At 44.2% G+C, this 27,856-nt stretch overlaps 1 protein-coding gene across 5 annotated transcripts in view; it reads right to left on the minus strand.

Annotated features, from left to right (window-relative positions):
• The window catches only part of ETS1 (ETS proto-oncogene 1, transcription factor), a 128,713-nt gene that overhangs the window by 37,349 nt on the left and 63,508 nt on the right, over positions 1–27,856 (minus strand). For 2 of the 5 annotated variants that reach the window (XM_033205618.1, XM_033205616.1), the window contains exon 1: positions 25,813–26,599. The exons of 2 other annotated variants lie outside the window; for them this stretch is intronic. In XM_033205618.1, coding sequence (XP_033061509.1) covers positions 25,813–25,894 — 82 coding nt within the window. In that variant the 5' untranslated portion in view covers positions 25,895–26,599. Of the gene's footprint in view, positions 1–1,476; positions 1,579–25,812; positions 26,600–27,856 lie in introns of those variants that run through there. One more of the 5 variants, XM_033205615.1, reaches the window with a different exon arrangement.

Below are 27,856 nucleotides of genomic sequence, written 5' to 3' on the forward strand. Positions count from 1 at the left end.
AGTTAAAGTTCAATAAAAGGCAAATAAGCTCAAGGAAAAAGAAAAAAAGGCTTCAAGTTACTTTCTCTCGTGCTTAAATCTAGGTCTATATTTCATGCATTGGCCCATTTCAACCCCAGAACTTCTTTCAAAGCAGCACTGTCATGATCTGGAAAGTGCCAGTGTTAGATCACAGAGAGATGATTTCAAATCAAGATGGCAAGCTAGTTCTATGGATTTCCACTTCCTACAAGCCGAAGGTTGCAGTGATATTTCATCTTAATGGTCAACATCCTCATGAACTTACAACTGTAACTAAAGTGTGCAAAAACTAAAATAAAAAGGCTGGGAGTTCTGGTCAGCACAAAAGGGCAGTGTGAAAGGTAAGACCATTGCCGAACTGCCAAGAACAAGTCCCAGTGTAGGAGATAAGGCACCTTTACCCCTTCAGACCAATACAAATAGAGAAATGGCTGCAGCCACACTGACGGATGGCTCTGCTTCTCAAGTTGATGAGCCCTGGAAAGTGGTCACTGGTCTCCAAGAGAACTCTCCTGATAAAGAAGCTAATGATCTCAGAATAATGTGCAAAGGAATCTCAAAGAAAGACAGTCTCTACTGCCCTCTCTCATTCATATAAATGCGGGGTGGAAGTAGAGTAGAAGGGAGTGGTAAGCGATTCCTGTGAGAGGCACTAGAAACCAGGCAGGCAGGACTTCCAGCTCAGGGAGGTGCTATAATCCACAAAGCTTCTGGTTAAGGTTAATGCAAAGAAGGGAGACAAATGTCCCTCCTCAGCCCCGTGGCGGTATTTTCATAAACCCAATGATGTGACAACACAATGAGGGAAATGCAGGACTCTTGGTTCCAGCAAGAGCAAAGCAATAGATGACTCAGAGCCCATGCTGAGGCCACCCACCCCAACCAAACCGTCTATTATTGTGCCAAACAATAGTATACCATGGGACCTGGAACAGACTCATATGAGTTAGGAAACATACAACTGGGTTTCTGACCTTCTTTTAATACCTAACCCTTTCGAAGTCACCAGCCAATAAAAACCACTGCAAAGAAGGGAGAAGAAGCTGCATAGAAAATCCCCAATTCACCCTCCAGTGACCTGATTGACCAAAAATGCAAGCCAGTCTCAAGTTACAGTATCTCGGTTTGCTGCCAATGCACACAGCCGCTAGGGAAAGCACGCTCTTTGGGTACAACGTGCCAACTCTGAGGAGATGCCTCTCCGCAGAGGGAAGCTGCCCTAAGACAAAAGAGATGGTCTCCTGCAAGGCAGCTCCAAATTGCAGGGAGAAGCTGGTTTCAGGTCCCGCAGCCAGGCCTGAGAAAGAAGCCTGTAGAGAGGGCTCAGCACACTGAACATCTGTAGGAAGTGACCTCAGACTTCTCCCTCTTCCCTTCATCCACCTCCTGCCCCATCCCCCAAAAGGAGTTTTAACACATTATTACCACTGAAGTCCTGAGGATTTGGTGACTCACCAGGCTCACACATGGTTCCAATGAGCCCTTGACCATTACATGGTAGGGAAGCAGGAAAAACAAATGAAAGCAGTTGTAATTCGGCAGCGCCGGAGTTCAGACCTGCCAGACAAAAGGGATTGCAGGCATGTTCCCAAATTCGTTCAGGCACCTGACATGCACAAGCTATTTTTAATCACTGGATTTATTTCTTTCCTACCTCCTCCACCATCCTCCACCTCAGCAAATGTTTCGAAGTCAGAGCAAAACCCAAATCAATTCCAGGTGTTCAGGGAAACCCAGAGAGGCTCTTCCGTTCCAGGATCCGAGCCAGAAAACAGAACTGCCCCCTGGGTCCTGTAGCTAAATTATCTCGCTCTTTCCTTAGACTAGTTCAAATCTCCCACCCTAAACATTGGGCAAATGGCCTAAAATAGGAAATACATGAATGAATGTGTCCTGCTGGAAAGGCTTCTAAATATGTGTTTTTCTCTAGCAGCCTGGCAAGTGAAGGTACATAAACCAGGTCTCAAAGCCCCTCAGACGAAGCTCGCTTTCATTCTCTAGGATGCTCTACCTGCCATGCTGTGAGGATTAAGTGGACTGTATGTGAAAATGCCAAAGCGTAAGACATAGTAGGTGCTCAACAAATCATTGGCTACTTGATTATACTGAAAAGCATCTTATAAAATATAGACTTAAAAAAAAAGATTTTATTTCCCAATGCTTACAGCAGCATCAAGAAGGAATCTGGCAATTTCTCCAGGTACAAACAAGCGACTGAGAAAATAAGAAAAACAAATGCAAAAATCAGATTCTGAGATATAAATGGAAATTTACATCCCCTGAAACCAGCATTTTTTTTTTCTAACAGAATAGACTAATTTCTTACCTATTCTGCATCCTCCAGTCTACTAAGGGGAAAATACTTCTTGCAACAATCAGCATCTAAAATATGTTTGCCATGACACTTCAGAACTACATGAATCCAATGCACCTAAGATGCCTTTTGGTTGTAAAAATATCCTAAGACTTCCACCTTAGAATCAATATGGCACAAAGTAAAGGTATAATTTTATGCTGAGAATTCTTTTCTATGTGTTTGGAATCTGCCAAAACCCAAGCTGCGTTGTAACTGTCATTTATGGGCCTCTAAATTAATGACACTCAAGCAATTTAGAGGAAGTTTTAGCTATTGAGATTATGATTCCTGTGTACAGAGACCACCTCGATAGGGTACATTAAAGAATCATTTAAGCTTCTTAAATGATCATTTCAAGTCATTTACAAAGTATTTTACATGTTTCAAAGCATTTCCTGCATGGATAATTACACTTGACTCCCACCACATGACATATTTTACAGTTCCTAAATGTCCCAGAACAGTGTGACTTCTTTGTCATGAAAAACACAGAGCCATGGTCTCTACATTACTCAGGAGGAAAGAATGAGTTGGGCCCTTTCTTCTCCACGGCTTTGCAGAGAACCACATTGCATCCTATTGGTTCTTCCCACATCTTACACTTTTGAATGAAGAAAACTCCTGCCTGCCTTCACTAAAATTCTCATGACAGGATCATAAGGCTTTTGGTACCAACGTGACATACGATAACCCCACCCAGGAAGACAATGGAGAATATCTGATAACTACATCTTGCTATAATCCCAGCTTCCACTACTTCTGGTTTACATAACAGCCTTTGAGGCCTCATCCTGTGAGATCTTGCAGATGCTGGTGAATTGGGCTAACCAATTGATTTTAATTTCACTTAACTCCCACCTAGAATTATCATTCCTGCTATTTGAATAGAACTATATCTTTTAGAAAGTGTTTTCTTGAATATTCTAGTATGATTTTTCAAAACAAGCACATGTAGTACTATCTTTACCATGTAGGTGAGGAAATCGAAGCTCACAAAGGTTTCTTAGGTGACTTAACGAAGACTGTCAAGCCAGTAAAGTGAGATAACAAGGACTCAATCCCACATCTTCAGACACTAAAGCCAGGTGTTTTCTCCCTGCACCTATTCACAAAATTAAAAGCAAACGAGGCAAAAACGATGGGGCATAGTAACATTTATTTTTTCATTTTCTCCAACATTTTCATTTACAGAAAAAGCTCTTTCTGGAGCAGGGAAGAACCTCCATCCCTGAGACGCTCTGCCGACAGCAGGCTCCGTTGCACATCCTACCCAGAACTGGCCTGGTCAAACCTCGGGTCGGGGCCCACTTGGCACTTGGTCGGGGGACAAAACAGGCATCGGGAGAGTGGTGCTGAGAATCACCAAGAAGGCCAGACTGGGCAAGGTGTACGATGAGGAGTTTTCTCCATGGGCGAAGGAAAAATCTGGGCAAACAAATGGAGTAGAGCCCGTTTATTTAGGCTGGAAGAGGTAAAGTTTTTCTGCACTTTTGAACTGTTTTCTCAAGGCCTGCCCCTCCCTCCCACGCAGGAAACAAACACAGAGACAGGCCTCTTCCAGTGAGGGCTTCAGGCGTTCAAAGCTAGCCCGGGAAGGGCAGAAGGAAGAAAGGCTTTGAGAAAGGAAGGAGGAACGGGGGCTGGGAAGGTTGTGCAGTGGCCATGCGGGTAGCCGCCAAGGGAGAAGGCTGGAGCTGGGTGCAGAGAGAGGAGGACAGCTGGCCAAGAAGAGAGGAGAGAAGGAAAGAAAGGAGGAAGCAGAGAAAGGGAATATTGGAAAATTGTAAACCAGCATAAAGAAAACAGAATGCAGAGTGGCAACAGCCTGGGAAGAGGCAAGAACTGACTCCCAATTAATGATGTTCGGAAAGCAACATTTTTTCATCAATTTTGAAAGGAAATTCTCTCTCAACTTTCTTATTTATTTATACATTATATAAATACATTTTTAAACCAAAAAAGGACCATTTTTCCAATGGGAAAAAGTCTTGTTTGAGATGAAAGCCAGTCTTCAAAAACTTCTTAGAGGAAGCTGAAACCCCACATGTCTTGGTGCTACAGAAAGAAAAACAAAGTGGACATTCTTCCTGCGTTCTAAGGCTTTTTTATGCAGATGTGTTTTTCTTTTAATAAATAAATCTGGACAGAGAAGGAAAAAGCATACTCATACACATTCACACAGTACAACTGTCTGTTTTCAACCTAGGGAAACCACAATGAAAAATAAGAATATGCAAGTCCATTTTCCCAGTACAACAGACAAGGATTCTCAATACGGCAGCCACAGGCACTGAAGCAACACAGTATGTGTGCACACCCTGTCCCAGCTTCCAGATCCATGGAGGAGTACTTGATGATGAGCGGTCATCAGGGGCAGGGCAGGACCTGAAAAACGACCACCATACTTCCCCAGAAGTCTTCTCACTTAAGACATTTGGTTGCCCCATCCTTTTTGAGCTATACAATTTCACTTAGAAGCCAAAATGATTATTTCAAAATGATTAGACACAATGAGTTTAAATCTGCCTTCTTATGAGTGCTATCAATCGGCCCTTGTTCTGCTGATTGAGAGATCAGCAGCACAAAGCGAATCTGTCCTCCTCTGGCAGCTTTTTCCCTGCTCTCTTCCTCCTATCATCACTTCCATCCATGTTTCCAAACTCCTTGATTGCTTCAACCATTCATGTTGGCATGGTTTTTGGCCACTCCCCTCGCTCCACCTAGAAGCATTCCTCTAAGCCTACGTTCCTGAAGAGCATCATAAGCATTCATAGGTGAACATCGTACTTCTCAGAAGTTAAATAGGAACAATAAGATGATCATCCTACTCCATAAGCTTTGATTGGTGCAGACTGAGACAACACTGATCTAACAGCCTAACTACAAAAGCCACTCAAAGGACATTGCCAGGACCTCTCCACAGAAACTGATACTGAACCAGTTTTGTACCTATTGACTGAATTTCATTAACTTCACAAGAGGGCTTCACATTTACCCATATTAACTTCACTTTGTTTCAATCCATGTTTCTAAGAACTTTTTTATATCTTGAATCTGTGCTCATCCTATTAGCTGTCACTCTCAGCTTTGCATCATCTGCAATGCACTAAGTGTGCTTTCTGCATCTTTCTCTATTCTAAGCCCCTAATAAAAATGTTGAAAAGGCAACCAGCAAGTACTGATCCCCATAACATAATGTCAGAGACTGTGCATTACTCTGACACTGACACATTAATCAAGACCTGTTGGGTATAGTTGCTCAACCAGTTACAAATCCTCCTGACTTTACTATCATTAGATCCACATATCTTTGTCTTGACCACAAATATATCACAGAAAGACTCAGACAAAAGCATTACTGGAATCAAAATATGAGGTTACAATATTCAGTTGGTCTACCAGTTGTGGAGCCAGTTCTCCCCTTGAGTTTCTACGCATCAGGCAAGTGCAAAGGTGGCTGATAGCGCAAATGGCTGAGCTGGATTTCAGACCCCTGCACAGTGAGAGAAAAACAGACAGAGAAAGGGGTTGGGGTGGAGAGAGAGAGAGAGAGAGAGAAAGAGAGAGAGAGCTGCAGCCACAGCATTGCTTTGCTTCCAGAAACAATGGGCAGTTAGAGAACAATGGCTATAGACAAAGTCTTGGTCTATTTATATCTGCCACTGTTAGTCCCAGACAGGAGGAACTGGAAGTCTGCCCTGTATGCACAGCTCCAACTGGACCCAAGTTGGGAGGAAGAGGAGGTCACCAAGAAGGCTGCCTGCTTAGAAATGAGCTTCTCTTTTCCTCGCATAGTTGCTTCTTAGCCTAAAGGTTCTCTTAAGTTTGCTTGCCTTCTGCTAAAATACAGCCACTGCTGAGAAGGGAGAGATGAGAAAAGTAACTGCTGCTCTGCCCAGCCCAAAGCAATTAAGGCCTCTCTTTACAGAGGTTGCAGGAAGGTGGGAACGCCAAGGGAAAAAATAACTAATCGATGGAGGTCAACTCTATGGTTTCTGAAACAACAGTCTGATTAGGTCTGTTAATTATACATGTTTAGGAGCACTATAAAGGAGCTTTTCCCTGGGAAAGTTCCCTCCTCATTTCTTTTGAGACAAATAAAGAGGCCAAGAGCTGAAATTCACAGATATGTATGCATTACATCTCAGGGACAACCTCTTCCTCCCTTTATTTCAGCCCCTTTTTGAGGGTATCTCTATTTTCTGGAATTTCATCTTTTGCTCTAACATGGCTTTGGAGAGATAATCAATTTTAATCCCTCCCAAACTGTGTTACTTGTATCCTTAATCCTCCTACAGGCTTACTAAAAAGAGCCACCAGTAGATTAGCCTGTGATAGACACCAAACTGAATATGCGGAGAGCCTGGGCCAGGGAGGAAGGCACAGGGAGGGAGGCACAGCCGTGAGCCCCCGCAGGCATCTCCTCCTGCATGCTTTCATTGTGAGTTTCCACCGACAGCCCTTAGCCCTTAGGTTAATGGGCAACCAACAGTAAGCAACTGCAACCCCTGGATCCTGTCCAACCTTATCACCTTAAGAATCCCAAGTGCAAAGCTGGAATCTCCCAGAGGCAAGAAACTCAGGGCTCAACAAAGAGATCCCCTGAGCAGTAACTTCAGATTTCCACTCATGCCTCAAGTTCCTGTCACTAACTTCCCACCTTGTTCCTGGAAAACCAATATGTAAGGAGATATAAAAATCGAAGTAAGATGTTTTTCCTCTTTTTCCTTTAAATAGCTTAAGATATTTTACTGACAATATCCCAGATAACGTCAACCCATCGGGAGGGAACTAGTAGCAAACACTTAAATGTTTTATAACTTAAAATTTTAAGCACAGAGCAGGCACATGCTGGATACTGCTAGGGCCAAGGAACCCTAGGAGCCAAGAAATGGTTAAAAGGGATGCATCATGTTCCTTCCTCAGCCCCACATGCTCTTCATCAACTTCAGAAGTGTATCAAGATGCTCAGGGTCCAGACCATCTGCAGGGTACTCTCATAAAACTTGAACTACTGGGACAACAGATAATGTGCACAAGCCCGTAACAAGCAAACATACTCATACATCTTTCATGCTATGCTAATGGCGGAGACTGACATTCAGATGAAGCATTTGACCGTCTAAAATATACCAAACTGCGAAGATCTAAGTGGGTGCATAGGTCACCTGACCTGATACGGCACATCATTCAAACACTGCTTCCTTGACTCCTCCCTTATCCCCTGCTCCCAACAGACGAAATATTCCCTTCTCTAAGGGCCCTGCTGAATCATCCCAGTGTAATTCACAAGAGCCACATGGGAACCACATGGTAGGAGTCAGGAGAAGGCAGAGAGACACACATTCTTACCCTAAAGCAAGGCTGACATCAGAGAAGATGCAGAAATCTCCACCCTGAGAATGTTGGTAAGCACATGAGATGGCCGTCCCTCCGCCTATCACAGGCTCCAAATAATGCCGGCACGCCAGCTAAACACACCAAAAACTGATGGTGCCGCCCCAGCGTGGCACATCTCATGGAATACAGGCCCCACACAGAGCAGTAAATCTAAATGTATGTCCCTAATGAGGAGTCAGAAATCCTGAGACATCAGGGATTTAGGCAATAATTGTGGGGACCCAGCTCAAGTTTCCTGCACTGAAAAGGAGGGATCTAGAGAAATAAGCTTAGAAGGGAGCATGCTTACACTCCCTAAACCATTAGGCTCACTGCTAAACCTATCATCCGAGCCTACCCCGAGGTTTGTGTAGACCTACCTAACCTATAATTTTGGTCTCTATATCTCTTCAGCTTTGGCCTTTTTTATGGCCTGGAGCAATAACTATCAGCCCGAGTCCTCTCCTGGTGTGTTCACACATTTCCCTGTCTCTGTCCCTCTATCCTGCCCTCACTCTAGCTATATGATGCATAAAGCCTTATCCAGGGCCAAAAAGCAGAAAAGAGGAATTTACAGAATTTGCTATAAAACTTTAACAACTCCTTGGAGGGATGTTCTCTTTCCTGGCAAGCAGACGTAGTTACAAAATGAATGAAAAGTGGAGAGAAGGAGGAGCCAAGCTCTGCCACTGGTCAGGGGTCCTCAACTATTTCTGGAATACAGAATTAGAAAACGCTTTCGATGTCATCTAGTTCAAACCTTTTCTTTGACTGGTGGGTAAAATGAAGCTCAAGGTGACATCAACTTGCCTTAAGTCACATGGTTACTAATTCTAGAACTCCTGGCTCCCTCTCGGGATCTTTTTTGCCTCTACACCATTGCTGTTTACTTACAACAGTGGACTGGGAGGGAGAGGCTTTCTCCCATGTCTTCACTACCATCAAGTCCTGGTTCATCATTCTGGATAAACACTACTCCTTCCCAAGTTATTAAGAATCACAGACGAACGAGGCATCCAAAGATCTAATAAACATGATGGGATTTTATAGACCCATGACGCTATCCACTCCTATTTCAGGTTATAAGTCTGGAATACTAAAGGTCAGACTCTAAGGTGGGAAAGCTTCCTGCTAGCAAACATCCCTGTTGCATACCAGGGATATTAAGCAAGCAACTTTCAACAGTCAACTCCAAGAGCATGACACCATGGTGTCTGATGGCTCTGAAATTTGAGGGTGCTATTCCTGTCAATCCAGAAAGAGTGAAGACTGTAGTTAACTTCAGTGATCTATGAACCTTTATCTAAAAAGCACCGTAAGACAGAGTGCATCACATCATTTAAAGGTTTTACACCACTACCCTTCTAGTCCTGCTGGTATTCCAACTAGGGTCACTGAGCCATGGTGATAGGGTTGAGGGAATACAACAAACCCCACTGACAAAGCCAGAACTTAACATCAGGGGCACTAGCCAGTAAGCTGAATCTGATCTATCTAATTAATGAAGCTATTTGTTGAACCCCAGAAAGGCCATGGCCCGAAGCAACACAAGCAGCTCTAGTTGTGAAGGCAAATGCAGTCGGAAGGCAGAGACCTAAGGGTTCCAGGAAAGATCCACCTCATTGTGATCTCTTCTAGGTCCCACAGATTTTTTTCCTCTCCTTCCCAATGGGCCTCTCTTGATGGTCCCAAACACCCAGTCTTCAGCATTCTGTTGTTCCTGCTGCTGCCCCAGAGTCTCGCCCAGGCGGACCTGAGGCAGACAGCCTCAGACGCCTCTCCCAGTAGCAAGCCCAAGAGGGTGATAAGTCGCCAGGCAGACCCAATCTCCAGATCAATTGGCGAGACCAACCAATGGGTGGCAAGCAGAGAAAAAGTGATCAATGCAAAAGGCGGAGGGAGCTGAAGCCACTCTCCATCTGCCTGGGTAGGTAGGAAAGGGAGAGACTGGGATGTGCAGCCCTCATCCGCTGCTAATAAATGGCTTTGCCTCATCAGGAAGCCATTAGGAAATTGCAGCCACCACAGCCCCAAGCTCCCTGGACTGAACTGTCTGCATGCAGCTGGTGAAAGCGCTCATTATCTCTGTCCAGACGACACTAGCTCACTACACAGTGCAGCCTAACCAATGAGCCCTCAGAATAAACTTTGGGCTTAAGTGGTGAGGAAGGAGGGACTGAAAAAGTCCTTTGAGATTGGGGAGATGCAGCACTCCCCCAGGTGCGTGTTCCAAGCTCCAGGTCAGGAATACAGGCCCACCTCCTCTCCTAGCTGCAGAGCATTCTTTCATTCAGAAAGCGCTACTGACTGCTCATGGGCGTGGGGCTTCTTTCGGGAGTGATGAAGACATTCTGGAATTAGGCATTGATGATTGCACAACTCTATGAATGTACTAGAATGCACTGACATGTACACTTTAAGATGGTAAATTTTATGTTGTATCAATTATATCTCAATTAAAAAAAAAACAGTAAATTTTAAAGAGACAGAGAGAGAGGCCCACTGCTATGAGCCCACTGCTATGGCCCACTGCTACGAGCCCAACAACGAGTACCTTGGTGATGAGCACCATAGCTCCCTCAGGCAGAGTTTCCCTCTAGTGGGAGAAGCAAACACCGCCTAAGCACACAAGCAATAGCTACATGCTCACCACACACGACGAGGGCTGGGATCACGGCTGAAGCGGAAGGTTTTGCAATGCAGACTGAGTGAACTGGCCCGGTCCAGAAGCACTGGGGGAGGGGGTAGGAAGGAGTGCATGTAAGATGTCCTGGGTGTAGGGCATGAGGGGCAGAAAGGGGGCAAGGTGGTCAGGATGGCACCCCTGGCAGACGGTGGCATTACTGAAAGGGAAGACGACGAGAGGATGAGATCTCCCACAGCCACCTCCGCCACCTGGAAATCCTTGTGAGATGGGAGCCCCACGATACTCACTGGGAGACCAACCGTGGGAGAGGCTGGGCAAGGGCCGTTTCCAGAGGCAGACACCTGGTATCTGCAACTGCTGAGACCACTTATGTGAGGACGAGAGAAAGGGCCACAGGTTCTAGAAGACAAACAAAATCCCTCAAGTTCCCTACTCTAAAGATGCTCCCAGAAAAGTCTGCCGAGTGCTCATTTAAAGTGATTTGTGCATCTTTATACTTACATGCTTAAGATTCACATGGGGAAGAAGTCTCCATCAAACAGGGCTCTCTCCCCCTCCAGTCCCTGGTAGGGGAGACAGAGGAGAAGCTGATAGGGCGGTGGGGTGTGGGGGCGGTGAAGGCTCACTGTACAGGAACTGAGGAAGGTGCAGTCACAATACTGTGAAGCCAGGGATCTTTTTGGGAAATTCTTTTCCAAAAGGATCATGAATTTTGGCCCCTGGAATGCCCCAGAGCACCCCTGATTGGTTCCCCGGCCCTGACTCAGATGGGGCTGGGCTCCACCCTCCATGAGTAAATAAACGAAGGGAGGGAGAGGGAAAGAGAGAGGGAGCAGAGTGGGCAGACAGGAACCAGAAGGCCAGGGCTGACTCTGGTTCAGAGAACACACCAGATGAGATTTCAGCGACGGATGGTGTGGCAGAATTCAAGACATAATTCTCTGAGCCTTACACACCACTCCAGTTGGGATCCAGCCTTGCCTTGGCAGCCGGCTCAGTGCTGCTTTATAATATACTGAATTAGTCACTGGATTAGCAAGCACATTTACACACAGTGGCGCACAGCTGTTTAAAGACACAGGATCCCCTTTTCTAGGTGCCAGATTCTGGCTATAAATCAACCACTGCAATCAGCAACCAGCATACCCGAGAGGCGCACGGTTCCTGCAGACATCTTCCTTAGGGGAAGCCTGCTAGAACTGGGATGGCCACTTTCTGGGGACATGAGGGACAGCTGTGGCGAAGAAGGAACGGTCGGTGGGCTTTTTCTGTCTTGAATCTTATTATCTTCAGGGAGCTGCCAAATGAATTCACTGACCTGGACCTTCGGCGGCAGCCTGGCTCAGGAAGTCACACCTGAGAGAACAGGAGCTCTAATCCTGCCTGGCTGTATTATCAGGTATAGAGTTTTTCTCTTAAACTTTGAATGGCTAGGTCACCTCCCAGAAAAGAAAGGACTCCAGAGCAAAGAAGACAGTCCTTCAGCAATTAAAATAATTTTAAATCCTGATAACATCAATTCCAAAAGCTGCCTTGTTGAACTGGCAAGGGCAGTGTCTAAAAATAATGCTTTAGAGTTGGAATCATAACTCAAGCCCTAACTCATGTTTGGTAAAAATGCGTGAGAGGCATTTGAAAATAATTGAACTGGCCACAGGGACGGCTCTGGCCCACTTGGTTATGGAGGTGTCAAGTGGAAAATTTTCTGTAACCAGGTTAACAGTAACCACAGTTTTAACAACCGCTGAAGTAATAACAGCGACAGCAGCAATGAACTTTTGTACAGAATTTGGTGACCTACAAGATAATGGTTTATTGAGCCCCTGTGGCAATGAAAAAGTATAAAAGTATTTCACAGGAATTATCTCTAATCCTAACAACAGCCCTGAAAGCTCTTTATTATTATCTCCTTTGTAAGGATCAGAAAGGAAAGGTTTATAGAAGTTAAATAATTTGTCTAAGGAAAAATTAGTAAAGATCAAGCCTGAATTCAAACCCAGGGCTGTCTTACCTCAAAACTCTGCTCTTTCAAAGGACATGGTGCTGCTTCCAGTGAGGAATATCATTATAACCAACGTAATGAAAGTGAGGCTGTGTGATTCAGGGACTCAATTACTTACTATAAAGCACCCTAAATGTAAATATCTCTCCTTTGTCTTAGAGGGCTCACGTACCCAAAAAGAAATAGAGAGTTTATCTAAACTCTGTGTTGTAAGATCATGGTAAGAAGCCTGTGGCATAAAGAAATCCACCTGACAAATATAAGAACCAAGAACCAATTACTAAATAAGGTGAATTTCATTTAGGCTCCTCAAAACAGGAATTTAGAGAAGATTCATAAAGAGATTTGTGACTAGCTTGTGTAGGCAGAGCCTAGTGTGTCTTCTGTACCAGCTTTTGGAAATTCAAGTATTACTTCCTTAGGACTTGCTTGCCCATAAAAACACTGAAAATATTTTCTTACAAAGCAAGGCAGTTGGGGGCAACTGAAGACTTGCATCATCTTTGCTCATCACTCTCTGCCTGCACCATGCCACTAGGCGGATATTTTGATCAAAGCCAGGAGAAACCAGTGGTAAGTCACCCAGGGCCCAATCTCATTAAAAAAACTAAATCGCTATTTGGTTCACCCAGCACCCCAGATCCTTTGGAGACTTTGCAGTCAGCCTGAAATTTCAAAGTTCTTTCATCAGACCATCCATTACAGAAGAGGATGGGTGGAAGACATGGAAAAGCCACAAAGCTCCCTGCAAGAGAGACCTTCAGAAATCCAGAAAGAGATTCCTTATTTTTAAAAATCTCCAGTTGAATCAGAGGTTAACATCAGGTCCACCATGGAGACGCTGATTCATTATGTGTGAGTGTTTACTTTTCTACGAACATCCCTCTTGCATCAAGTAGCTTCAAGCCCTAGGCTTGTGCCTCTGAACATCCCCTCCCTGGAGAATTCTCAAGCCAGGGTGGAGCTCTCACTTCATTCCTCAATTGTCCAATGTGGAAAGTGGGGACCAAAGCACCAATTCTGTACACAAGTTTAGTAAATCTGGCTAGCCACCATCCATGAGTCTACTTTGGGTTTGAAAATGCACCATGGAAATCATGCGAAATGTTTTTTTGTTTTTTACTTTCCTACTACTAACACATCCCAATGGTAGATATGTATAAGTGAAATGAGTGCATTCTTCCTACCCCTGATCATGACAAGCCTGACAGAGAACACATCACACAGAAAAACGTGCCAAGAATCAAGACCTCTTAGAACAATGTTAGAAAGTTTTCTCTCCAATGAATTCTGTCTAAGTAGGTAGGCCTTGGTAACTAGAAAGGTCTAAGATCAAATTTATGACTTGAAAACTCTATGGCTTTGGGCAAATTATCTGAACTTAATTCTGGACTCAATTTCTAATCTACAAAATGGGAATGAAGGTATCAACCTCAAAGGGTTGTTTAAAGAATGTGATGATGTATTTCTGTAAAGAACATTGCCAAGTATCTGACACATAGTAGGTAGTGTCTAAATATTAGCTTCACTTCTCTCACTCATCCAACTGAACTGCGTTATGTAAAGAAAAGCAAGCATCCAGCAGTTTTGAAGAATGTTTGGTTTCCATTAGGAGGCAAGGGAGGTGTAAGACTGAACTCTTGATCTTATATGAAATCAAGGATGCATTTCCTGTACACACACACATGACTCACCCTTGGGGAGCTCATATGTATTTAGCATCCCCACTCCGTATCAAATCTCCCACTAATTTAATAACACTCCTTGAATCACCAAAGACTCCAGAGTACTTTCTAAATGGGAACTCATTAACTTTCCCACTCTCTCTCAAAGAAAGGCAGCTCACTCACTAGGAGCATCCTTCTTGGAGAAGAATACAAAGATAACACAGACATGTGTCCATATCTGGTGGCTTAAAGTAAAGCCAGACTTGGGTATCCTGATTCTCCCATCAGACAACAGAAGGTAATAAGATGACCACCCTGCCCAGTTAACAGCAGAAAAAAATATTCAAACCAGGCAAAGCTAAGACCAAGGACCCCTTAGGCCTAACCCAAAACTATCGTTACATGGAGGCACCAAGTCATAGTGCTGAATCCCAATTTGAGGAGGAGACACACTTCGTGACCTCACTGGGATTTGCTTTATAAGATAACATTTTCCTGGCAGGCATTAAAGTTAGCGCCCAGATTCAAAACAGCCAACTTCAAACTATTATCTTCATTCTTGCCAGAATCAGGTGTACCACCCAACTTCCCATCCCCACCTCCTCTTCCCTAGTAATCCAGAGGTACCCAAGGTCACTACTGGCTACTTAAGGTTTACACCCACTCCCAAGGAAACACCAGCAGCCAAAAGAATACTTCCCAGATCAAAAACCTGTCATTTGACCTTGGCATGCTCTGGCTCCCATAATGACCAAAATAAGGTCCGGCCAGCGGGGCTTACATTTTTTGGTAAGGAACACCACATTGTTTTAGGGAGATCATCTGATATAACTCTGCTAAGCTCTGAGTATCTATACGTGGTGCCACAGCAAATACCCTATGTCCCAAATGGAAACTAGCAGGGTGAAAAAATTGTTCATCTAATACAACATTAATTTCTGTATGCCTCCTTGGTCCAGTTCTTTTCCATAACATGCAGCTTAAGATACAATGATTTTTTTCATTTTTTTTTTCCTGAAGCATTCCTCCAGTTACCTGAAGCTCTCACTGATTAAAATAGACCTCCTTCACTAAAAGGGGTAAACTGAGGCACCGAAGAACAAAGCAATGTGCCTTATAGTTCAGAATAGGTAAACAAAAAATGGACCTCTATTCTTTTCAAATCTCTTTAGATTAAAAGAAAAAAAATTGTATTTCTCAAAGTCCAAAGTCAGCCTTCTCCAAAGGGAAACTGCATGTCTGTCTAGTAACCTATGGAATCATTCACATTTTTTTTTCCTTGAGAAGGAACTAACTTGCCAGCCTACCAACAATTTTGCCAGTGCCTTGGCATCATGCATATCTGCACAAACTTTCCAGAGCCTATGTCATAGTGATCTGTTCAACCTGCTCAAAGCTCAGTAATCCTACTTACCTGTGCATAGTGACCAGTGCTACCTGCTCAAAGCTTAATAATCAGTCAGCTATGTGGGACTTGTTACAGATACATGAAGTATGTGGGTGAAATCTACCTCCACCAAAAGAGAAGAGAATGCCTTGTTGACACTTTGATCTCAAGCTAACATTTATTATTAACATTATTATTACATTTAAGTGAATGTACTAGATACTCATCTAATCAAAGAAATGCATGTGGCTGAACTCAAATGTCAGGGGATTTGGAGAAACTGACTGGAGCTTCACATTCTAACTCTCTGCTTATTTGCCCTGGAACCTTGGGAGGGGAACTTGGCATCGGTGTACTGCACTTTCCTTATTTGTAAAATATTGGTAGTTCTAAGGATTACCATGAGCTCAAATGTGGTGAAGTCACATGGCAAACTGTAAAATGCTACCAGATATAGCCAAGTAATTAAGATGAACTAGCAAACAATATGCACAAACGGACCTTAGTATTTCTCCCAAATTCCACAAACACCCAAATATTTCTGAGAATTCTGAAAACAACAGACATGGAAATTTCAAGTTAGCTACAGCTGGGTTTGAATCTAAACGCCTCCATTTAGCAGCTTTGCAACCTTGGGCAAGTCGTTTCATCTCGGTTGCTTCATCTATGAAATGGCAATAATAATGCTTCACTATTGGGGCGAAATAATGAGGATACTGGCGCAACGTTCGCACTCAATAACTATTAGAAATAAACAGAACAGGAGGAAAACAGAAAAGATGGGTGGAGATGAGAAATGCTTACACAAGCACCAGCGGATAAACTCGATACTGTCATCAATGATAGTTTTCTTTGTTTTTCCCCAAAAACTGGCAGGCTGAACTTAGGTCCCTGCTTTGGAAAGAGAAGGGTAACTGTGGCAGACCTTGCTCAAAATGTAGAAATAACATCAATCAGATGAGACTTCAGATAACACCCATGTGCGAGCACCGCTCCTGCGCCGCCGCCACACCCCAGTGTACATTTGTAGCTTCCGGGGTGGCTGGGGAAGCCAAGGCAGGTGGTTTCTTGTCCGCCTCCAGCTCTGCCAAGCAGCCTGTGCCCACTGCAGGGTCAGCCAGTGGCCGCCCAGACACCATTCTGTGGGCACCCAAAGCACGCAGGCCTGGCCCTTCCCTCTGTGCAAACAGCACGCCAGGGCCCTGACTCACTGGGTCTGTCAGGAGAGGCACTGCCATGGCTAACAGCAGAATGCATTCCCCAGGCAGGAGGGACTGTTTCTGACCAGAGCAGTCTATCAAGAAGACACAGATTGGATGAAAGAAGCTCATCACTCAGCCCACAGGCTCAGCCCTGCAGAAGCAGCTGGACGGGCTGCTTCACCTGCTGAACCCTTGACTTCCATCTCCCTCCTCCAGGTGAGAACCCGCACTGGAGCTGCCTTCTGCTGCAACTGCAGCAAGGGCTCATGGAAAAGGGAAGCTGAAAGGAAGACCACGAGGAAGGCATGACTCTTGGTTCAGTGCTACCTGAGACAACATGCCTCCATTTCCCCAATGGTGAGCTAGGCTGGCAACAATTTCTAACATCTCTGTTTCTCTGTGGAAGTAGCCCTTTACCAAAGCACCCAAAATTCCTCAATGATTAAGTTGTTATTAACAGAATTTGGGGATTAGGATGCAAATCCCCATGTTGCCTACCTCTTGAATGGCAGTCTACGCTCCCTCCAAGCCTTGGCTGTTTTAAATGTTACCTAAAGTCATAGGATGTCAGTGTTAGGAGAAATCTGACAGGTCATCATTGCAATGAATTTATTTGACTGATAAAGAAAATGAGGTGCATAAAAATGCAATGACTTGCCTTCGGTCACACAGACAGACACTGATGCAGAGCTGTGACTGGAGACCAACATTCCCGGCTCTCCAGCCCACATTCTCCCCACAGAGTGGATACTGTTTACTTCGTACACAATATTTATTCCTACTGGTAAGGAACAAATATGATAATCTGTGATTCTTCATTGCATTCTGTGCATTTATTTAATATCTTAATGATGTCAGACAACTGATGCATAAGGTATGGAATTAACTTAAATTTTTGGCCAAAGATATCAAATAGGAAAAATGTGTAGGTACTAGAAGTACAAAAGTCAGTTACATGGAAACTCTTCCACTGAAAATTTCCTGTGATAAATTTCCTAAAGGGTATTTCAAAATCAGACTTGGGCGGGGGCAGTGGCTCATGCCTGTAATCCCAACACTTGAGGAGGCCAAAGTGGAAAGATTGTTTGAGGCCAGGAGTTTAAGACCAGCCTGGGCAACATAGCGCGACCTCATTTCTGCAAAAAATTAAAAGAAAATCAGACTCAACAACACATTCTTAGTTTGAACATGAATGATATTAATGCATCACCCAATTCTAAATGTATCACACAACTCTAACTGCACACAAAAAATGTCATTAATAGAGAACAGGTATAACACCTGACACATAGTGGGAGACACTAAATACTTCAAAAAACCTGTATCTACAAACTCTCACCAGGCTTAGAAGATTCCTGTGCCTGACTGAGGTTATTTTCCATTTGTACCTTGAAAATATGTACCTGATCAATTTTGTCATCTTCTCTGAGGTTTAACGCTTATTCTGATAAACTGATACAGAGGTTTTAACAGCAGTATGAGTGGGAGGGAAAGTAACCAAAAAAAAAAAAAAAATTACCTATCTCATAAGCTTACTCAATAACTCTGCTCTGCCCTTAAATATCCCTACTTTCAAAGGCAAAATTCATCCTGAGGTTCAAAACGCTGTTTGGGTCCTGGCCTCCTACTTCCTTCCTTCATCCCTTTCTACAAGTAAATTTTTTTCCTTCATGTTTATCTAAGCATCTCTTTCATTCCAAACTTGCAGCACTCGTCCCACGCTGCTCTCTATATGGAAAATAATCCCTTCCCTGTTCTTACACCTCCTTCAAATGCTTCAGAAGTGCCCCTGTTTCCCACGAAGCTGACCTATGAAACTAACTTACCACTGTTGCAAGAGAGAGCTTAACAGACACAGAAAATACAAACAATCATTGATCCACACATATTATCATAAATGTAAACACTGGTCCTCCAGAATTTTTTGCCATGGAAGCACCTGGAACCCAGGGAAGACTTCATCTGAGTTGTCCTGACCACCCATCTACCCATGAGGGACTTAAAGTATTCAGAAATGACCACAAGCAAGGAGTAGAAACAACAGACCCAAAACTGTCCATGGGACCACCCGAGCCTGGAATTCCTAACCAGTGTAATGTTTGGCCCAGATGGAGGCTTTTCCAAAAATCTATGTAATATCACTTAAAGTTGTTCATTTTTAGTTTTACAATTTCCTTTCATTCATTCTTTCATACTTTCTTACTCTTTTCCTGTTCTCATTCTTATTCTTGTCTTTTTTTAATTCAAAAAGAATTTTGCAATTGAATCCACCATTGCCTTCCTCCCCTTCTAAATAATTGAGGGCTTGTTTTTTATTTTTGCTTTTGTTTTTGCCCACTTTAATGGTACAAAAAGAAAACACAACATTTTTTTTTGCCCCTTTTTAGCCCAAAGTAAAATTTCTCATGTTCAATAAACATTTAAACAAAACAAAATAAAAATCGTAATTGTCTTCACTTGTGTAATGAAGACACATCCCTCTACTTCAAAGTTCATTTTATCTCTCTGTCACACACACACACATATGCTACGTGCAGAGTTTACAGTTTCTCCACAGAACCTTGCAAAGCAAAAATCAATGGCTTATCACAGCTACCCAAAGCTACCAAGAGGTTTCGAATGCTTGAAGTGAACTTGTTTGAGATTGATTTGGGTTTCTCAGATGCTGAGAAACAAATTTAAAATATAATTCATGGTTGGGGGAAAAACATACTAAACTTAAAGGGCTTCAAACTCTTAATCGTGCCCTATTAGCTTACTTAAATGGTCTAAACCCTAAACTTAGCAATTGAGAGAAGATATTCTAGAAAATACGATTGACCAAATTTAGTGTTTAATGCGGGTGACCCTCATCTGTGGGGAGAGCCCCAGTCAATGTCTATCATTCTGATGCAATTATTAATAGTGCCCCTTTATACTCTCCAAGGTATCCCAGCTTGGGTGGTAAATTATATGGTTTCCCTGTCTCTACACCATTATGATATGAAGTCCAACAGCCTTAAAATTTCTAATGCTACTTTGGGTCTAAAAGCACTATCTGGGTCAATATTTTACAACTCTTAGAGACAGTACTAAACGCTACAAGAAAGAACAACTGAGAAAAGTGGAAGGGGCAGTTAAGCCACATTTGAAGTGTTAAGTGACAGGCTTGCACCCAAGCAGCAGACACTGGAAAGCACCTGGGAAATATGACAGAGTTGGCCAAGTGATCAATAAAATATTTACGGCTTGAATAGCAATATTTTGAGCATGGCTGTAAGCATGGCTCTCTGCCAATGAAACCAGACCTACCACAATCCACCCTACAGACCTATGTCTTTCTGTGTCTGCATGGAGATTATAAACTATACAATGAGAAGGAAAAGGGGACGCAGATAGGCCAAGGCTTCAGAAAAGCAGCCAAGTAGAAATAGCCTGTTTATGCAATTTGGAAAACATCCACTGAAGTTTTGAAAAAGATATCATCAACTCAACAGAAAAAAAAGAAAAAAAAAGCAGAAAGTAGCTACAGACACATGACAAGTAAAAATGATAGATTTGGGAATAGCCGTGACATTCCTAGCCCTGAGTTAAGAACAGCTTAACAGCTGTGAGAGAAGGATAGACCTAGAACACTGCAAACACAGAGGCAAATGCTATTAGAGGTTCCCCGTGAGCAGGAAAATGGAGCCAAGGTTTTCATTAAGGAGCAGCTAAATAAAAACACGGAGATGATGCTGTTCACACACAAATTCCTCTCTGCGGTGACAGTGTGGGCCCAAGCATACTAACTATTCGGGAAAATGCTCTCCATAATGCAGTCATAAAGAAACCAATGCCTTAACCTTAGACAAGTGGCAGGGGAGTGTGCCTGTCTGTGAGCCATGGGCTGGGACAGCTGGCAGGCCTGTGGGTAGACACCTGGGGCTGTCCTTCCTTCCTTGTGCCAGGACAACTCCAGACCATGTGCCCTGACACATGGAATGGGTTTTTTTAAAAAACTAAATTTTAGAGGGAAAACAGAATTTATTTGAGGCACAGGCAGCAAATGCAACTGCCTATGGCCTCTCTGCAAGCAGGAAAATTAAATTTTAACTGCCTTAAGAAAATGAACTAGTTTGCCAAGCTATGTCTCATCATCCTGATTATGAGAGATTCAATGCACAGCAACATCAGTGATGAAGGAGATGAAATGGGCAGAATCTGGAGGCTCAGTGAAGGACTGACCTTGGAGATTAACATAATCACCTTCCCACCTGGGAGGGAGCCAAGGCCATCTGGAAGACGTCGCAAAAACAAGAACCCTGGTTCGCTGCCTCTCATTCTGAGGTAAGCATTGCTGGAACTTTTAAACATCGTTCTAAAGCAACACATCTGGACTGCCAGGCCTTGGGACAGCCCACAGGACGGACGGGCCCTTTCCCCAAGCCATACGAAGCACTGGGCTAACAATGAGGCCACCTGATCCAGCTCAGGGGGGTCTTACAGGGATACCAGGGAGCCAGTGTACCTCCTGAACCCCCAAAGCACCGACCAGCACTGCCTTCTCACCTGTTCGTGTTCTAATTTCCACACTTTTTGAGAATAACTCACAATTTTAGGTATCAAATGCCTACAACGTCTCATCAGTTTCTAAATTTCTAGAGTGTGGCCTTAGGCCAAGAATGCATCTCTGAGAATCTCATTTTCCTCATCTGAAAAATGGAGAAAATAATACTTCCACCACACTCAGAGTAAGTGTGAAGCATAAAAGTGCTCTTTTACCTGACTGTGCCCAGCACACAATGCAGGCTCGATGTGTGCTTCAGAAATATCCCAACAACTTTTGAATGACAAGAACCTACCACCTTCCATGCAAGCTCATGGAATTCCACTACAGCCGTGGATTATTCATTACACAAACCAGAGAGACAACTGTAATTATACTGTCACTGTAGCCATTGTAGAGTTATCCGCTGTATTCTGAAACAGGGAGACTCTCCCGAAAAATCCTGACCTACACTAACCAGCTCTCAGTTTTGCAGAGATTTGATGGACCCCAGAGTGACCCGGGCTCTGGGAGGTTGACCACCGGCTGGTTTGTCTCCTAGAGGGAAGCGGTGTTCCTACAGGGTGGTCTGGCCTCTTTAAGAGAAAAAAAAAAAGTTACACAGACAAAAAAACAGCAACACAAACCAACCAAAAATGCCAGGAATGCAAGCTCTGCCAACCAAATAAATAAATAAAATAGGAGATGCTTTATAATAACTGGACATGATGCATTTCTCAGCCCTGCATAATTGAAAAGTTGACTTTTCCATCAACCCTGCAAATGTTCCCCTTGCCTCTAGACTTGGTAGCCTTCCTGCTCTGAGGTAACAATGACAGTCTCCATCACCCAAAGTCATTGGCAAACCCCTATGCCTCTAACTGTGAGAGTTTGGACTCCAAGACACTCTCTGAAAGTTACCTCTCACTGTTTGCTCCCTGGAGAAGAGAATGAAGTTTCATGGGCATGAGATCTCAGTCAAGCAGGTGAAAAGGCCCTCCTTAACTCGACTCTTCATTCCCCCTCAAATAATGGATTACCAGGAGGTGTATAACACGGCCACCTTATCTCCTAACAAACACTCAAGGGCCTCTGAAAATTCTACACTGATCACGATCATTTTTTGTTGACTTGTTTTGTAGTTAACTGTTAAATAGGATTTATTATGGATCAGGCACTGTTTTAAGATTTTGCACATATTCCTAGATTTAATCCTCATATTCATCCTATGAAGTAGAATGATTACACTCATTTTATAGAGGCAGAAGCTGGAGCACAGAGAGATTAAGTCATTTGTCCAAAGTCACACAGCTACTAAGTGGCGAGCTGAGATTCAAATCCAGACAGGCAGGCTCCACAGTCTCTGCGCTGAACCACGGAGCTCTTTAGTCACTAATGGAGTATGGTCGGCGGGGATCTGGGAGCACAGTGAGCGAGTGATCTCATAGACTGGGCAGCTCTGCCCTTCTTTCTTGTCTACACTGATGAAGAAACAAAGACCGACCAAGCTGAGCAAGGACAAAGCTGCTTCCTATCTCTAAGTATAATGCATGTTCCCGATGGATGTATCCCCTCTACTGAGGGTGGGTGGGGCCAGAGGCTGATCCTTTTATTCTTGTAAAACAGCAAGTATCCAGGATTAGAGCTCCTGCTCTTATCTGGACATTAAGCTCACGTCACCAAGAAGGTAGAGCAGAGTGCTGAAGGAAAGGAAAAATTAAGTGCCTTGGGAATGTGTTGGCTTTGGCACCTGGTTCCTTTGCAGCAGGCTCCACCAGGAGAGAACCAGGAGTGAACCCAATGGCTATGTTTGTTTTTAAGCTATTTAAGATCCTTGCAATCACACTGTTGCCATCAAACAGCATATCCCACCTTACTCTTACACTTGCAAGGAAAAGTCAATTCTAATGTTATTTCAGAGTATATGTTAATTTAGTACTTAACATTGTCAAACTCCTGTGAAGTCTCAAAATAGAATAAAAGTACATAAAGGTTCTTGGTCAGGTCCTAGCCAGGAAGACAAATAATCCAGGTCTTGTGCCTCCTGTTTGGACACCCCACTTCCTTACTGCCTGTCTCTGGAATTCATGAATTTGGGACGGGATGGGGAGAAAATTCTGGTTTAATCATTTAAGCCAGATTAAGATCCCACACTAGCTGTCTCCATGCATAAGAAACTAAGCAACCCAAAGAAATCATTCTGACAAATATTTAAGTCACAGCTGTGGATAAAAAGCTATGCTGTGAGAAGTTAAACTTTAAACACATGTCCTATATGGTCTGATGGGTAAGGCAAATCCGCACTTAGCCAATGTCTTGTCCTTCCACTAACAAAAGCAGACAGCCCTGGCCAGAAACACTGTTTCTCCCAACCTTGCTTTGCACCTGCAAGTTAAGTCTCAGTTGAGATTTCTTTGCTGAGCTTTTGGAAGGTATCTTGCAACATTACTCAAAGCAAGATACACTGCGAAGTTAGAAACATGAATTGACTGTACTTCAGCCACTGGCTCACTACATAGTTTTATGTCAATTATTTACCTTTTCTGTGACTCTATTTTCCTCTCTGAGGTGTGGGTATAATGTCCACATATAAGCAACTAAAGGTCCAGCAAAAAAAAAAAGTTGATTATCGTCTATATATTTTTTCAAGTTTTTGTCTTTATTTTTTCCAAGATAATAAATATTGGTGCTAGAAATCAAACCTCTTTACAATGAATGGCAGGAGACTGCCCAATTTCTTTAGCCAGTTGAAATTTTGTTGTATTGAAGGTCACATATAAAAGATGACCAGTGGCTTGGAAATCTTTTTTGAAAAAGAAAGTCATTGCAAATATGCTTATTACAATGGACTTTGACTGTAGCATTAGGCTTTATTGTCCCCATTTTACAGAAGAGAAAGCTAAAGAAAGTTACTTGCCCAGAGTTTATTTTTAATCAATAACTGAAATGAGGGGACCATATACATTGTCTCTAATATTTAATATTAAATTACCAAAAAAATTGCTTCGGCTGTTCACTGTGATCTGAAACATGTGTTGCCAAGGGTTCTTTTTCATTCCCAGTATGAAAGATCCCTTGTAGGTATGTGGACTGACATATCGACACGATATTTTCCAGATGACCAAATCTGTCTCTTCCCCCATAAACACCCATAACAACACATATAAACAAGTCGTTCTTAAGGAAAGGACCTATTAGTTGAGTTTATATCTTTGTTGTGAACTATCCTTTCACTTCTATATATGGTTTGAATCAACTGTGACAAATAGAACTCGTTCTAGCTTCCTCGAACCCCCAAACACAACCATCACAGAAACATCATTTCTGAATTGTAGGCCTAAATGCCTTAAATGTCTCCATGGTTCCAGTTGCGCTCTCGGCATTGCTCCCACCACCATCATCCTTGTGAGGAGACACAATCTCAGCCTTCCGTGCACAGCAGTCCTGGAGCTGAATGTCAGGGGGCCCAGGGTGAGGGGACATGACTTACATGTCTTTATTAATATTTCTGAAGGACCTCAGAATGACAAAACATCAGTTTGGTTATGTTGAAAGTTTAAGCAGAGTAAGAAAGGGTTAAAGTAAGCAATAAATTATGGCAGAGGCAAAGAAGTGTTAACCACAGGGCGCAGCAACTAAACTTATTGATAATCAGATACAACAGAGGAGCCTGTTCTTGCAATTAATTATTTTCCAGGGTGCACTGCCTTCTCCCTGTATCTTTCTATATACTTTCACCTCCAAAATCACTCATCTCTAAGGATAGCTGGCAGTGCCTTATCCTAAAAGAAAGCATCTTTGCCTCTCAAACTACATTTGTTTCAGAAATTCTGTAAGGCCAGATTCTCTTAAGTTGCTTAGCTATATTTGTGTCAAAGACAAAAATAAATAAATAAATACTTCCTGTCCTTCTCTTCTTCAAATGCATATAAATGAAAGAGGTGGACAACACCATGTACCAAAGACACAAAGTCACATTTGGGTGTTGGATGCTTTCCTTCCAACGGACCTTTGGTACCAGAAGAAAAATGTATGGCAGATAAGAAACATGGGTAAAGTAAGTAACCTACAAGAATAGGGTCGGAAGTTTCTCAAAGTTAAGACGATAATTTCAATTCTCCTCCGGTCTCCTCACCCTCAACCCAGAAAAAGGGGCAAGGCATGTGACAGGGACGCTTGAGGAGGCAAGAGCTCATTTGAAAATGTGCCTGAAGGCCAACCCGTTAGACTGCCCGGGGCCCTCCACCCAGCCTCAGTTCTATCGGGGACGTAGAGTCAGGGGATGATGTCCTCTGAGGCAGCGTCCATCTCCCCTTAACATTAAGGAATAAGGCCAGAGGGTTCTCGCTCATTTGGGAATACAATAAAAGCAGGAATGGGGTACTGGAAATTCTATAAGCTTTTCCCCACCACTCACAAAAACACAGCTGTGAAAATAAATACCACCCCCCAAACCAAGGGTCTAGGGCCACTAACAGTCCTCCTCCTCCTGCTCCTCGTCCTCCTAATCCAGCTGCCAGCAGCATCCCCCGCTCCTGAAGAAATGCACCGCCCAGAAGGGAACGGCGAAAGGGGGAAGAAGTCCAGGGGACCCCCAGCCTCTGGCCGAGAGCTTGGGTGGGGGCCTCGGCCGTCGCCACTCACCCGGGGAAGGGAAAAGCTCCAGATCGACTTTTTCCGTCTTGATGATGGTGAGAGTCGGCTTGAGATCGACGGCCGCCTTCATGGTGCCAGGAGTGGGGGACAGACGGGATGGTTGCAAGTTTGCAGTTACTGTTGTTTTTCTTTTTAATGAGGATTAGTAACAGGGGGAAGGGGACGGGGGAAATCCGACTTTCTTCTCTAAAATCTCAAATTCCCGCTGCCTTTCTCTCCCCCGCGCCCGGACGGTGCGCGCCCGGCACTCCAGGGGAAGTTGGCACTTTGCGGCGAAGTGAGCGCGCTCGGGTCCCAGCCTCGCCCGCGCCGCGCCCGCTCCTCCTGCCCGGCCCTCGCCCGCTCCCTCCTCTCCGCCGGCGGCTGCCTGGCTCGCTCTCGATCTCCCGGCCGCTCTCCCTCCCTCTCGCCCTCCCGCGCTCTCCCCTCCTCCTTAGGGCGTTTCTCGCGGTGCCGCGTCTCGGGCCCTGGGTCCGCGCGCCCCTGGCCCGGCGATGTCCGCTGGGGGGAGCGAGGGGCGGGGCGTAGGGTCAGGGCGGGGCATCGGGGGCGGGGCCGAGCTCCGCAGCCAATCGCCGCCCGCGGCCCAAAGCGAAAGGAAGGGCGGGCGAGCGCGGGGCCGGGCCGTGGCCGCGGAGGCGCAGTGCACGGAGCCCGGGGCCGCGGAGCCCAGGCAGGGGCGGGAAGGGCCGGGAGCGGGTGAGCAGGCTGGGCGCACAGGCCGCCTCCACCGTTTCGGGAAAGTCCGTCTGATTCTCCACGCATTCTTGAGGGCTTGGTCACCCGCTCCCGCCCCCTCCCGGTAGCAGCATAGTTTTCCAAGTGCGTGTACATCATTCATTCACAAAGACTGACACACAGGACGTGAGGCATGTGGATGAAGGCGAGCGTGCGGGCAGGCGCAGGGGATTCGTGAGCCCGTGTCCTCAAAGGGCTTTAGGAATATTGGACTCCAGCCGGGTCTTGAGTCAGGGCGTGTGTTTCTGGAGGAGGCTTCAGTTTTTCAGAGCCCACCCATGTAATGCTCCTGCGTTGGCAGGAGCATCCAGAACGGGACCCCAAGCTAGAACCCAGCCATGAACTTCCGTAAGCTTCCAATTTACGTCCAGCAGTGGTTGGGTTGAAGGGGAAGTTATAATGTATTTCTAATTATTCTGTCCCTCTAATTATGTCACCATTGGCCAAAGCTTTGTCTTTCCTTTCAGAGACTCTCCTCTTTTAGATAAAACTAATAACCCTCCCACGACCCCCACCAAAAAAGTGATGCAGAGGCTCTGTGGTTTTGAATTTCTGGAGTACATCATTGGCAGCCATGACAGAATCACAATGCACAGTTTCTGTTCCATTTGGGAACTCCCAGCGCTTGAGATAAAACAAAATGAACCCGAATAATTCATGGTTTGCCACTAATACATTGGTTGTGATAAATAGAGATAATCTGTCCTAATTAACAAATCAACCAGTATACGTATATCTGAATACATAGCTAGAACCAGGTATTGCGCTCCATCTTTGATTAACAAAAAGATTTAACATAAATCTTCCTGAGCAATCTCAGAGAAAGCTATTTTTAATGTTTCCTGATTTCTAAGTACATTTGAACTCCCAATATTTGACTGCAACTGTAACCTCTGCCTCTGGTAGGTTTTAACACACATGCTTACCTTCATCTAAACCCAGTTTTGTGCCCTTGAAGCCTTAGTAATTTGCAGGTTTCCTACAGCAAATCGGGGAGGAAGCCAGGAACAGAAATATCTCTGACTCCTGGTCTAAACTCCAGATTAAGTCCCTCCTTAGTGACCAGAGGAAAATATTTGTATGTGATAGTCCTAATTTTTGAAAGAACAAAGACTGTTGCAATCCAGCTGTGTTTCCACAAGGTATGAGAAAACAATGCTGGCCTCCAGATGACAAGAACAGACACTTCTGGTCCTGGGAAAAGCCTAGGGAAACAGCTGATGAATGAATTGTACATTTACACGTCCAAATGAACCACAAAAAAAAAAAAAAAAAAGGTTCTTGAATCAATCCT

This window comes from Trachypithecus francoisi, unplaced genomic scaffold (assembly GCF_009764315.1).
Source record: "Trachypithecus francoisi isolate TF-2019V2 unplaced genomic scaffold, Tfra_2.0 Lachesis_group8, whole genome shotgun sequence".
NCBI classification, from domain to species: Eukaryota; Metazoa; Chordata; class Mammalia; order Primates; family Cercopithecidae; genus Trachypithecus; species Trachypithecus francoisi.